This window comes from Amblyomma americanum, chromosome 1 (genome assembly GCF_052857255.1).
Source record: "Amblyomma americanum isolate KBUSLIRL-KWMA chromosome 1, ASM5285725v1, whole genome shotgun sequence".
NCBI classification, from domain to species: Eukaryota; Metazoa; Arthropoda; class Arachnida; order Ixodida; family Ixodidae; genus Amblyomma; species Amblyomma americanum.
In genome coordinates, this window is record NC_135497.1 from 167,201,063 (window position 1) to 167,215,612 (window position 14,550).

Consider the following 14,550-nt stretch of genomic DNA (forward strand, 5'->3'; position numbering starts at 1 on the left):
AGCACCAGGGGGCTGGGTCGGAAGCAGCGCTACCGCAGATTCCTTCTCGAGTACAAGCATCCCGTAAACTTTTTCTGGTGACTGTACAGTTTCCGCGGAAGAAATGTAAACCAAGAAAAGAATAAAGTTGGCATCGGAATGCTTCGCGGCAAGTTTACACAGAACCCGAGTTTAAATTCATGGTTTATGGCACTGAGTAGTGTGGTTTTCTAGCGGCTGTAGTGAAACGTGTTGTTGGCAATAGTTAGGCACAATGTTTAAATAAACAACGAGGAAGCGGCCTAGATAAGCCGACATGTGAAAACAGAAAAAAGCGGACAAAAATAAAAATTTAGTGACTGCCTTGAACGAGAAGAACATATGGCCCCCTCAGTTCAGATCATGCAGTTATGCTGTGCGCCAGCAACCTGCAGAAACAGGAGAAGTGGTGCACGCCTGGCACGACTCTAGCAAGCATTTGTTTCGATATCGGCGACGATGTAGTCGCTGGCGCGCGTCACCAAACCTGGGGGAAGGGCGCTATTCCTGATTCAATGTTGTCAAAATATGAGCAGATGATTCTCGGCTTGCTTCGAAAACTGGGCGCTTTTGAGAGGGAGGTAAACAAATGGCGGCACGCAGATGCTTGGTAATAGGGTCGCCGCAGCTGCGCAGGACAGGGCCATTTGGAGAGATATGGGAGGGGCCTTTGCCTTGCAGTGGGCGTAGTCAGGCTGACGATGATGATTAATGAGTCCGACGTTTAGCCGCTGGTGACAGCGGGAATTTTTCACTTGGGAGCATATGTGCCATAGTAAATGGCAAATGCTGCAATTTACCAAGGTTCTCGTGACGCTTATAATTTATCCACAACTTAGCGAAGGCGAGCCCGCAGTCGGCCGCTGGCTCGTTTCGCAACACACATCCCCTACAAACAACGTTGCTCCTCATACGCTGGCTCAGATGCGCCACGGGAGCTATAATTGCCTGTTTTACTTTCGCCTCTCAAGGCAACCGTACAACCTTTATGCAAGATAAATTGTACCGTCTCGCTCTCGTATCTAGGCTATCCCGTGTCTGTAAAGTTTGAGAGAAATCAATTAGGCGACTCCTAAATGGCGAACCATAACCGAGACCATCTCTGCGAACAGAAAATGCCGAGCGTTTCGTAAAACGGCGACCTTTTACTCGAACAACAAAATGGCTATAAACAAACTGTGTTGTTCCTATATAACATTCCTGCTTCTGAGCAAAGTCGATCGGCCGACACAATTTCCTACGCGGTTTTGAAAATTCTCCCTTTCTTTTGTTTATTACTTATATCGAGACGTTCGCCTAACCTTCGGCCAAAACAATCCCAGTTTCGCCTTCGGATCCGACATTTCGAGGCTGAGAATATATCAGACACTGGTAAGCCAGCACAGAGTGGAATAAGAAGAAAATCGTTTTCGCAGAGCCTGTCAACATGACAGGCGCAATCAGGTAGTCCGAGACTACTAGCGGCGGTTTCAAAGTGATTTATATCAAGCTGGTGCTCCCGTATTGCTTTCACGTGCCTTAGTCGTTTGATTTGTTTTCCGGTTTCAAAACAGCGTCACATTCTACACCACCCAGGAGTTCACTTTAAAGTGCGCACTTTTTTCTGCACTCAGGTTTGGGGCTGGTTTTCTGCAGCAGTATTTTTGAAAATGATTGCAACTCAGTACTGCGACAGCACTCCGTAATGTTGCCATGGATATAACGGATAGAGATACCGAAAAGCTATTCACGGTGAGCAAGTTTTTGAAGCTACGGCCAAATTTAGTTTTTAACATTTATCTACTGCCTGAAGTTGCTTGAAGTATACTGCAACCGTAAATCATTGCATCATAAAATGTAGGATACAATTCTCGCTTTCTTAAAAATCTTGATTTAAAGAAAAGTAAAGTGAATTTGGTGCTCGACAAAATAGTTTATTTTCCTAACAAAAGAAAAAGTTTCGCTCTAAAAAAGTAAGGAAAAAGCATTTTAGCAGTCATCGATCTTTTTAAACAGCTAGCAGTGAGCATCACCTCGCAGTTCTTAAAAGGGAAAACGCTGAAAATGGTACTTCAGCGTCTCTGAGCAGAAATGCTGTGGTTCTTTTCTTTCTTTTCTGTAAAACAACTATTGGACCCGCTTGCAGAAGACTGTTTCTGCCTGCCCCTCGGGAACCGTCGCTTTCTCAGCTTTGCGTTCTGTTGTGTTGTGAAATATAGAATGTAACTTCAGAGCGCCCAGTCGTCAACCGCTTTGAATTCCATTCAATTCAAATTTAAAAGCCGTTGAGTTACGTATGTTGTTGCCTATTCCAGGCTGCTGAATGCCTGCAGATGCCAGCCCCTCTCACACGTGTCAAAAACCAGAGGGCAGGTGATCCTGCTACCCAAAAAGTTCACAAGGGAAAAATAAATCGGTTGTAAAGATGAACGTGCCCCATTTCCAAGAAAGCTGTCTCTTCCCCCTTTCCCTCCTTCTTCCACTTTCTATTTTCCTCCTGATATCAGTAGGTCTCTCTAGGTCGCAGCGCCCGCATCTGCCCTCTGCAGTCTTCCTAACGAAGTGTCGACGCCGTTGTTTGCAGGCCGGCCGCACGATGGCGGCAGTGAAGGTGGCCCGAGCGCGGCTCGGTTGAAGCTCCTCAAGAAAATTTGGTTCGCTCAGTCCTCGCCTTTCTAGGTCCCTACGTAGCTCAGCAGAAGCAGTCAGTGATTCGCGGTTTGTCCGATCAGGAGAGCAAGACGTACTTCGCAGACGAGTACACTTGTCACCTTCAGAGCGTGTCGGAGTTGTTCTAGGAAATTGCCGCATCGTTTAGGGGATGCACATACGGGCGGCGTCTCGTCATATTCGAGAAAAGAAAAAAAAAAGCTTGAATGGCATCGTAAGCTGGCTTTTATAAGTACTGTCTTTCGGAAAATTTTTTTTTCAGGTTCACTAATGAATCTGATTGTCCATTTATTGCGGGACACAAGACCAGTCGACATGACACGGTCCAAAAATTTTGCCTCTTTCCCTTTCGGCAGCTGATTGCGCAAAGTACGTCAAGTGGGTTCACGATAATGTGTAGCAATGAATGAACTTGGGTGAGAAACCGCCGCCGCGGTGGCTGAGTGGTTATGGCGCTTGGCTGCTGACCCGAAAGACGCGGGTTCGATCCCGGCCACGGCGGTCGAATTTCGATGGAGGCGAAATTCTAGAGGCCCGTGTACTGTGCGATGTCAGTGCACGTTAAAGAACCCCAGGTGGTCAAAATTTCCGGAGTCCTTCACTATGGCGTTCCTCATAGCCTGAGTCGCTTTGAGACGTTAAATCCCGCTAAACCAACTGCGGTGAGGAAATGTCACCTCTCTCTGAATATTGCGCCTAGATAATTATGCAGTAAGTAAGCCATTCACAGGGCCCACAATTTGGCAGCAACGACGGGCACTTCACAGCGCCCGGTTGAAGGCGGCGAGCGGGCAAAGAGCACGTGACAGGCGCGCTCGTGGGCGTGGCTAGGGCTCTTTCTGGTCGCATGATTTCGGTTTCGCCCACGTTCGGCCTCAGAATTGCATGCGCTGCAGCGGCGACGAGAATGAAATTTTCGAAAATCTATAAACAATTGCATGGATATTACTTACCCTGGGATACAGGCACCTCAATAAATGAGGAGCCTAACTGTTATAAATAAAAAATTAACACTTACTGTTAGCTCACCATTCTGATAGTTAACATGCTTTAGCTGTATTGTGAAGCATACCACCGCTGAAAATGCTATACCGAAGAAAGTGCTTTTCTAACTCAAAAACTTATTTTGAAAATTGCTAACAGTCTTAGGTGAAACACCCTGTATACATTGTAGAAGAAGCCGCAGTTTGCCGAGGAATTAGCGTTTAAGCCTCACAAAGAGAGCCCTGTATATTTTAATCGTTTGTTGGAGTTGTGCGCCTACACATGAATAAAGAACAATTGTACTTCCGCGTGCGTAAATTGTTCGAGAGTAATAAACGGACCAACGGCATCTAATCTTGAGCTTAGTGGTGCTCCAGTTATTATAGCTGGCAAATTATTATAGCAGCAGAGCTTCAGCTCCGACTGGTTAACGTGAACAAAAAACGAAGTACATAAAGACGACAGCCCCAAGTACTCTTTTTTCGCTCCAACCCGCTAAAAAAAAAGAGAGAGATTTTATATTTATACCAACATGTGCCAAAGATACTAAGGAAATAGAACTGACCTAATTTGTAGGAAATCCTTTCTGCGATATGACTTCCTAGAAGTAACATTCCTCTTCCCAATATATATATATATGCCCCGCGCCCAAACACCTGAGGCACCCACGCTTCGGTTCATGGAGCTCCTGTTACTGGTCTGTTGTTAGCGTTATGCCAACAATTGCGCAACTAAGCTGTGGCTGTCCCGAGAAAAGCGTTTTGTTGGCTAAGCGTCGGTAAACGTATTGAGCAGTAAAGGGGTACGGCTGGTACAGAATGTTAAGGTCGTGAGTGCTTTTATTGTGACGCCCATAGCTTCGCCTAGAAGACAGCTTGCAATCCTAGAACTTTCATTGTCGGTACGGGGAGCCGTCCATTCATGAAGACAAGAAAACGTGAGGGCAGGTTCGTGGGGCTCAGCTTGAGTATCGGGATGTAGGGAGCCACACACAGCATATTGCTATATGAGTCCATACGTACCACTGTTCAATCGGGCCCCCACAAGTGAAGTCATACCAACTAGCCCAGAAGAATGCATGAACGCAGAGCACGTACGAAGTCTGTTGTCCACAGTTCTCTCTTGCAGCCGAGCGCGGATAAATCATGTCAACGCCCAACTGGCTCGCAGCGGCACTTTTATTAAGAGCAGTGGATATCCAGGAAATCCTCACGGCAACTAACAATGACTTGTCCTACGAGCATGTTTACCTCCGCTCTCCCTTCTTTCGTTTTCATTTCCTTTTCGCTTACTCTTGAAAGCGAACGACAGATAGCGCGGCTTCATGCAGTGTGAATTAAAGAAAGAAAAAGAAAAGAAAACCTTCAGGGCGATCCTCAGTGGATCGTCAACACACTAAGTTCGTTACATTCGAGGTTCAGACGCGAAAGTTTGTTGTACTCGAGGTGGCACATTAAGGCTCGTTATATTTGCGGTTAACACACGAAAGGTCGCTATATCCGAGGCAGCATATAAGTGCGTGTAGGTAGTATACTAAGTTCATTCGTAGCCCGGTGGGCAGGTTGACACCTGCCACTGGCTACTGACAAGCGGCGGTGTCCATTTCCGCTTGCAGTTAAGCGTGGTCCAATTTTTTTCTTATCACTCACCACGCAGTGTTTTTATGACTAATCACTTGCCAAATCGGCCATGCCACATGGCCTCATGACGTCACACACAGAGTTGACCGATCAGCGCTCGGTCATGTCACGTGACTTTGTGCCTTCACCACTGTCTCGACCAACAAGCGATGGCTAACCACGCCGTGTTTCTTTGCCGTGATGAGGCTTCTAATGCTATAACATTTTTTGAAAAGCCCGCGATGTTCCAGTGCCCTTTCCAAATCATTACGTTTTTGTTCTTTCTGACCCAGCACATGAACGTACAGTCGCCAGCAAAAGTTTACGCAGTGCGTGCGCTCGGGAGGAAATTTATTGTAGCGCTGCCTGGTATCGATACCAGCAGATGCGGGAAGCTGCAACTGCACCACAAAGGCTAAGAAGACTCCCAGGGATCTATGGATGTAAACTGCATACGTGGGAATTAACCCAATACGCTACAGCGTCATACTCCCAAGGCTGAGCTTAAGTGTGTCCTCCAATTTGTTCCCACACATCTGCATCCCGTGAACTTTCGCTGCCGACTGTACGTGAGTCTAGCATGTGACAAACTGTTGGATATGACCTGTATTTGCGTCAGCGAGAGCTCGCAGCATAAATGTAAACATGCTCCACCACGGGGATTTCTACTTTTTGCATTTAAGCTCGCGAAAGCGCATCGAGCGCATAATTCGTGTACCGCAGTACTTCGAGAAGATTTAACAATCTTTGAACTGTCCGAGAACATGATACATGTTTTGTTTTCATTTTGTTGCGCGGCGCTCTTTAAATTACAGACCCTCCCTTTTTTATTACGACTTTACTATAGGATCTCGACAAACTGCAGACGCTTACACTGGTATGTTATTTTTGGGATATGCTTCATAGCCTAAGCGGTCTAGCAAACCAGACAAAGTACATTCAATTTCTTGAGCGAGAGTCTTGTGCTTGTGTAAGGGCCTAGATTAGCCGTAGAATGAAAAATCCCCGATCCACTTTTCTCGAAAGAACTCTTTTCGTTTAGACAGAATAATACCGCCTTAAGAGTTTTGTCCCCGGCCTTTAAACACGAAAATTGAAAGTATAGTAATGGATGTATTTGATGAGCTCAGAACGTTGAGTGATAATAAAAGAACAATCCAGTTTTCTTACACAGGAGATAAGTAAACATCCTTGAGTTCTTGTAGGCGACAACTGTTTTTCTTTTTCCCGCATTACTTAGTTGTAAGAAGTGAAAACAGAAAACTGAAGCTCCACGGAGGCACGCACTTCGTGAATCGATCGAACTAAGCCACAGTTTCCATACGAGCGCCACATTTACTAGCCTAAGCTGTTTATTTTCACAGCGCATTGCGCCAAATAAATAAGCGTTTACACGCCTATAACTTCAGAGATACACTGGTTACTTCTCTTGTTGCTGTCCGTAACCAGAGTGGCTGTCTGATGAAGTTAAATATGAAAAACCAACAAGGCTCATTCGCAGCTTTACTTTACATTCCCACTAGTCTGCTGCCACGAAAGGAGGAATGCTCAATTAAATATTTCTGATTGGTCTGTTTGAAAAACCGTTATTTATTGAGAAAATCCAGCAACCTCAGGAGCTATTATCTGCGGGAACACAGATTCATCAACAGGGCATCAGACTTTCGATGTACTACATAATGAACAAAATAGAGGGCATCATTCGGAGTCACGGATTTTTGGATGCTGGAGAAACAGCCTGGGCTACAAGGAACGTCGTATCGGAGTGCTTCGGATTAATTTAGACCACTTCGAGTTGTTGAACGTGCGCTAAAATCTTCGTGCAAAGGCGCTTTCGCATTTACCTCTAGCAAATTAGGCACCGTGGCCGGGACTGAAACCCCAAATTCGTGCTCAGTAGCCGAACGCCTCAGCTGGAGCCACCGTCGTGGCTGCAAGTGTCGTTCATTTAAACTGTGTAGGGGCATAAATGTGCGAAAAAACTGCTTGAGACTTGCTTGAATGAAAAACGCTATCATTGTTGTCATCATCATTATACCGGCTACGTTCACGGCAGCGCGAAGGCCTCTCTTATTGGTCTACAATTAGCCCTGCCCTGAATGAGCCGCGGCCATCCCCTATTCCAGCTAATTTCCTAATCTCTTCCTCTACCACCTTTGCAAGTCTGCCGCATTTCGCTGCTGCATTCCCCTTCCTTTCGTATCCACTGTGCTGCCTTAGCAGAGGATTGGTTGCCTACCCAGGTTCATTTCGTTCTTTTCCTTTCCGCTAGAATATCATGAACACTATATCCACGCTGATCTTCCTTCTTCAAGCCGTTTCATTAGCCTCCAAGTTTCGGGCTCATAGCTGAACGCTATTGTCACATATTTTTCTTCAGAGATATATAGGTACGCCGCTGTTCACGACATCAAGGTACCTTACAAATGCACGTAAACCTATTATTATTATTCTGGTAATTTATTCCTCATGTCCTGAATCTGCTGTCACAACTCGGCTCAGTCACATGCACTCATTCTCTATTTTCTGTACTTTATTTTCTATCGTAAGCTGTTGCTGCGCTCACAGAAAGCTGAACGTTACTTTACTTTTTTCATATTAATTTTAAGTCTACCTTATTACTATTCCAGCTCGTTCTCTTTGCCGACAGCAGTCTGAGGCTGATCTAACTGTATCAGCAATTTTCTCAACAAAGTTCTTGCGAGTAAGAAAGAGTAAAGTTAGCTATCTATTATTTTTCAGTTCTTTGACACCCCCCTTCTTATAGATAGAGGTCTTATGGTAGCTATCTTCCACAGTCAACTAATCAATAAGAACAAAGAAATAATCACAAAGAGCGCTTCACCCTTTGCTGTACGGCGTCTAAGATTGCGCACGCGACTTTTCAAAGCATTTTTCTAAGCATCCAGACTTTTTTTCACGAAGTCAGTGATGCCGGAATCATTTCAAATCCCTGCTGGAGAAATTGCTAAGGTCACTTTTTCTCTAGAGAAAATGACCGCTCTTTCAAAACAAAAAATAAAGATAGACGTCGCGAAGTTCTGCGGCGCGCCTGGGTATAGTGCTGTCAGGTGCTCTCACTTCTTCGCTCTCTGGCGCAGTGCAGCGTTTTACTAAAGGACACGTAGCTGAGTTTTCGTCGCAGGAATAGTTTCAGATGATAGGAATAATAATAAATTGTTCATAAATGTATTTTAAATATGAATAAGGCTGTTTTCCAGCGAGCATGGAAGTGTGCGGGGCGCGTGAATTCCGAAAGATTTTGATACAGTCATGATGTTTTTGTGGAACAGGAATTCTAAATATACTAACAAACATTTTCAGATTTTTTTTTTCATAGTATAACATAATGCGTGTCTGACAGGGTAAAAGCAGCTGAAACATAACTACCAGCCGACCTGCACTATCTTTTATTTATCTCCAGATAAATCCTGGCTGCTTTTGTGGATATTCCACGCTTTAATAAGCGTGGAATACTCACAAAAGGCGGCCAGCATTTATCTGGTGGCCCAGCCGCCTGCGTTGTAATGCAAAGGTGCCGGTTGGCGGCATGCGATCGCGGTCATGGGACGCCGCACTGTTTGCGAATTCGCGCATTGTCAAATTGGCCCGATTGTTCTGCCGTGGACGTCGGAGACAATTGTTCAGCACGTGGCGCTTAGGATTCACTCAGTGCACGTGAAAAGCGCGCTGACCTTTGTAAGGTGGAGCCAGACAGGTGAGCTTGAGAATGACGCTGGCTGCACTCAGTCCTGCCGGGGTCAGGCGGAACGCGAACGATTCCATGAACTTGGGTTCCGACGTACGTTTGCACACGGACGTCTTCTTGCTCTTGACCGCTTTGTTCTCCAGGAGGAAAGTCACCTTCACCTGCGTGTCTGGAGAAAAACGAGACATAATTTCAAGGCACCACCGAGCCAACCGCGCCGTCTAGAGGTCTTATAGTAAACGGCACGAGTCAGTCTAGCAGAGTGTGAATTGGTTGGTTCGTCTCAATCACCACATAAATACAAAGCTTATTTTACTAGAAGAAAAACAATAAACTAAACGCGCTGACGCACCCATCTTGCACTTTTTTTTCTCATGCCAGAAATTTTCACCCCCGTGTTGCACAATCACTTATTTAAGACATACATCCTTAGTGGAAATATAAAAGTGATCTGCTTCATCCGTTCTTACCTTAGTAGAGAACAGATACAAATATAATAAATATAATGGCAAAGGGACTGCTCACGCTCGCATATCTTATAAGTCATCAGGCATTCGAAGGCCCAATCCCGCACGGTTAATTTTTCAAAGTGTGCTGCGTAGCAATTAGGAGAGCGCGGTGTGAGACTTGAGTGCACTGACTCTTTCGCATTTCGTTCACGTCGAGCCGTCGGTCACTTTGCTTATTCCTGACGGAAGGCGGCTCGTATGCTGGAATTGATTCCACCTTTAAGATGAATAATGCGCGTTCCATGCTACTTCACAGCTCGTTTTTTAAAAGTACAGTATAAACACCAGTAGTTTCCTTTTCTTACACAATAAAACTCGTCATCCGCCAGCAGTTCGCTTTTAAGGGCAGCACTGCAAGCGTTTTATGTGAGAAAATTGTACGCTGTTATTTTTTGAAAGATTTCTGAAATAAAACTAACTGCAGCTATGCCACAAATAAGAGTCCAAAAAATAGACACACTAGGACTGGCGAGGAAATTCTGCTCTTTCAGGAGGTAACCGCGGCCATTTATTCCACCCTTAGCTTCATTCTGACTGACGTCCATCTTTGATAATTATTAGCGCGTTTCTACGGCAGTCATTGCTAAGCGAAATTAGTGCCGGTCCTGCCGCGCATTAATTTTCTTGCGGTACTAAGCTCGCACTGGAAGTGGCATCGTCTCGGCAAGGCGGCTTTCTTAAGCGTAGAAAAGGCTAGAAAAACCACTTCGTTCTAGCTGGGTTAGCCATCTGTTTAAAATGGCCTTAAAGGGTGTTACAAGACTATTTTGGATGAAGTTGTTTGGATGAAGCGCGTCGTGACCAGCAGCTTGACGCACTTCTGAGTTTCAGTATTCGGCTATAAAATATCTGGATTACTTTGCGCGCATTTACAGGCATTGCAATTGCAGGATATGGCTGGAGCTCCAGTAGGGAGCGTAGGACTAGACGCCGCATACGGCGCACAGCCTTTTAATAGAGGTAAATTCCGCCGTGGTACCAAATTGTGGCCGCAGCTTCGAACCGAGGGTTTAGGCCTCAGGGGGGCATTGGCCATACTGAGCTGAGTTGATTGCCATGAAAATAGCAAGACCTACAGCGCAGTGAAGGAAATTTAGTGAAGCCGTTAACTTTATTACCTCTGTTCAGAAGGACGTGGGTATTACAGTGTAATTTTTGTGAGCTATCATATTCATTGTCAGTGCATGCTAGCCCTCTATAGTAAAGATGCTTCTCAAGTCTATGGGGAAAAACTAACCGAGGGAAGGCCATTAAAGCACAATGGTTTCCCCCAGCGCTTAGAGCCCTTAACTGTACGCTGCAGCAGATAGTATTCTGTTTTTTTTTTTTGGTTATGAAAGTCCCTTGCTAGCGAAAAAGTTTTCTTTTCTTGCTGCACAAAGGCAGCTTGCCTTGAACTCACATTCGCGCGAAGGAATTGGTTGGGCGTAGTTATAAAACGACGCATTTTACTGCATCTGGCTACAAAAAAAAAAAAGATGCGCACAAGCAAACGGGTGTCACTAGCAAAGAAAAAACTTCGACCTATTAAATACACGACTATACGGAGCACGGAAAGACCCAATACCAAGTTCATAGCCATCCTCAATCTCTCCTACACCTGTCCTGATGCGCTTATCAAAAGTTTACTAACTCCCTCTAAAACTTCTCCACTAACACCGCTGCATTACAGCGGAATACATTAAGTAGGTTTTTTTTTCCTTTAGTCGTCATACGTCCCTATCGCCACGCAACTTTGCAGAACTAGCTAATTATATTTAAGGAAGGAGCTTCTACTGCGCGGTAGAAGTAATGCAAGCGTTAAGTGCAATAACAGCGGTACATCACGAGAGAGAGAGAGAGAGGGGGGGGGGTGGGGAAGCGGATAGGAGCGTGTGTCCGGTTTATGCGCGAGCCCAGCGGCCCTGAACTCTTCCATCGTACAGGCAATCTTGCACGCAGCACACGCAACCTTCAGCTTGATTGTGTATAGAATGCGAGTTTTTGCTTCTGAAACAATTGCACATCGCCCCAAGAAGTTAGCCTGCAGGCATTGTCGTCTTTTAAATTGTGCGCTTCAGAAAGACCGGCATGTTGCCTACGTGGTGTTTTTAACTTTCTGGTATCTACTGAGGTAATAAAAAGTGAAATGCACGCGCTGCCACAAGTGCTGCAACGAAAATATAAAAGACTGGTAGCATGCAGTGTGCCGAGCTCCACAGAGCCCTGCTCTGACCAGCGCATCCCAAATCAGCGTAAAGAAAATCGAAAACTCTACTGAGCAACTAAAGTGCGCAACGCCTTTGTTGCCCAGATCACTCATCTGCGCGGAACGCCCAGATTAGTGAGCTGTTACTTGTCGCGCTTTTCAGAGGCTGGAAGGGGCTAGAAATCCACTCGAAGACTGCGTCGTCGTTTTGTGCCAACGCACGCAAGTGGGTGCCAAGATGCCTGAAACTAGTTGTTTGCCTTACAAAAGTTAGCTGCTGGCCTAGCTGGTTGTCAGACATAATAAAAGACGCGTTGTCTACTTTCTTGTGTGTTGTACGTCTTGGCGCTAGAATCATTTTATTAGTTGTTTACCCTCTGAGTGTGCGTGCACACTCGGCACCAGTAGTGAACGAATCGGCGAAGCCACGAAAGAGAAAATAAGGCAAACAGCAGTTTTCAGCGCGGCCGAGAACTGCAGTTTACGTAGAATATTGAACAGCGCACTCCTGGCCTGTCTTTGCAACCGGTGCAGCTCATTTGTGGCTCAATAGGCGACAAGAACATTTAGTTTTTCTACAACTCTCGTAGACGTGTCCACATGAATACGACAGCAACGAATCGAATTTTCCGGCGCAACGCGGTAATGTGATGCCTGGGTGGCAGCGCGCCTCGTGCCACTTGTCCAAGATGTAGGCTGCTTCGGGCGACTAGGCGGCGGCCGTTAAAAGCGGAGAGGACGGGCGCCCGTCCCCGCCCAACTCCCCTCGCTCCCTTGGTGCGATTGCGCCAGCCGCTTGCGTGCAGCGCATGAGGCGGATAACCCTTCGAGATCTATCTCTGTCTGGTGCAATAATACAATGCGCTCTTTTAGTGCATACCTCCCGTTTACATCAATGAGATGCCATGGAAAGTTCATGCGAAGCGCTAATGTCGCATTCATGGAATCGCAGCTCGTGTTGAGAAAACTACTGTATTCGAGTGCAGAATTATTTGTAGAGCTGATCTACAGAATAAAACCACGGCGCTCTGGGTCATCTCTTTCCTTTTTAAATCTTGTCCTTAAGGACAAGACTCCACAGAGGAGCGGTCTCCAACAAGCACTGGACTAACGTCGAAAAAACAGATGATAGCATCGGTATTACCAAGGACACTGAGTATAAAAGAAAAAGTACAATGGTCCCATTCGGTAAAATGTAGCAGGCTGTGCCAAATGAATGTCGCAAAGAACGCCAGGAAGAGCAGGTGGTTCTACATTAGAAGAAGGGGGGTGATGGTGGAGGAAAGTCCCTAGCTACAGAGTATCAGCGATATCTAGGAGCTGGACTTTTCGGCTTTTATTTGTTGAAAATTCCGCAGACTTTTTTCGGCGAAAATTTCAGAATGCAATTTTCGATTTTATTTTTACGAATACTGTTTCCCGTAAAAGAATTGCCGACTTTTTTTTGGTGAAATATGTGGCACCCCTGTCAGCTTAAAACTCACGTATAGTTTATCTTGGCTGTTTGTTAACAAGAGCAGTTTGTGTACAAGAAATTAACACACAAATGGTCCTGTTCAGAGCAGTGGTTCCAATAAGATATATTGTTCTTAAAACTTTGGGTGACTTCAATAATTATTATGGGCCCAAGATGGTTATTTCAATTTGCAGGTGTGGGTAATAGAAGCAACACAAAAGCGTTAGCCTTGCATGATGATGCGTAACAACGCCGATAATAAAACTTAGTTCGTTGCACCAATAAATGTGATGTAGCAACTTTTTAGAGGGACAAAATCGAAGTATTTCGAGGTGTGAAGAGAGATATGGTAAGTATTTTTAATACTCAGTTATGGTAATAGATATACTGTAGCTATATATATGAAGGCAAATCCTCGAAACAGACCGTTCAAGAATACAAAGTGTGGCAGCCATTCCATATGAAGCACTGCATTCTAAAACGTTTGTTAAAAAAATTCTGAAGGTTTTCCGCACACGAGATAATTCATATTCCCTCAGGAATGTTTAAGTTGCACGCAATTTTGTACGCGGCGCATGTTCATACGGTGCTGCAGTACCGGCCACACACTTTTTAGCCCATGTAAGATTTAACCATTGAAATTGCTCTGGTAATTTGGCCCGAGCAGAAGTTTGCTATTTGATTATGAAAGTGGGGAAACAAATAGCGTTCCTGCATGAAGGCGTTTTAGCGACAGACGTTGATACGCTCGCGCGCACACACACACACACACACACACACACACACACACACACACACACACACACACACACACACGCATACGCACACGCACACGCACACGCACGCACACACACACACACACACACACACACACACACACACACACACACACACACACACACACACGCACACGCACACACGCACACACGCGGACGCGGACGCGCACGCGCACACGCACACGCACACGCACACGCACACGCACGCACACACACAGAGAGAGAGAAAGAGAGAGAGATTGGACACCCTTAGTGGCGATTTTCACGAAATCGAGGCCACCCTGCGGCGGCGCCGCGAACTAGTCTATGAAGAATCGGCGAGTGCAGTACAAAGCTATTTGCTGCGTTGCGTGAATGGTTCGCCGGCATAATCAGACGTTGTTGTCACTCGTTCTGTAAAAAAAAAATGTATCGTAAGAGCCCTGCGATATGGATGTTTGCGCGTTAACGAGAGAGCAGAAACGCTAGGCGTCACTACGTGGGTTTTTTGGTGCCAGCAATACAGGGACAGCGTAGGAACAGCATGGTTGAACATTGTAGTGAAACGCATTGCAGGACTATGACTGCGCAGTCCTTATGATGTATCTAGCCTATATTTCTAAAGAGATGACGATTATTACAAACGAGGTACTGTTTTTTTTT

General features: G+C 45.6%; 1 protein-coding gene across 1 annotated transcript in view; it reads right to left on the reverse strand.

Moving 5' to 3' along the window:
* The window catches only part of LOC144114146 (synaptotagmin-15-like), a 215,223-nt gene that overhangs the window by 10,971 nt on the left and 189,702 nt on the right, over positions 1-14,550 (reverse strand). Inside the window, exon 8 of the mRNA XM_077647664.1 lies at positions 8,966-9,148. Within this exon, the coding sequence (XP_077503790.1) occupies positions 8,966-9,148 (183 nt within the window). The remainder of the gene's footprint in view (positions 1-8,965; positions 9,149-14,550) is intronic.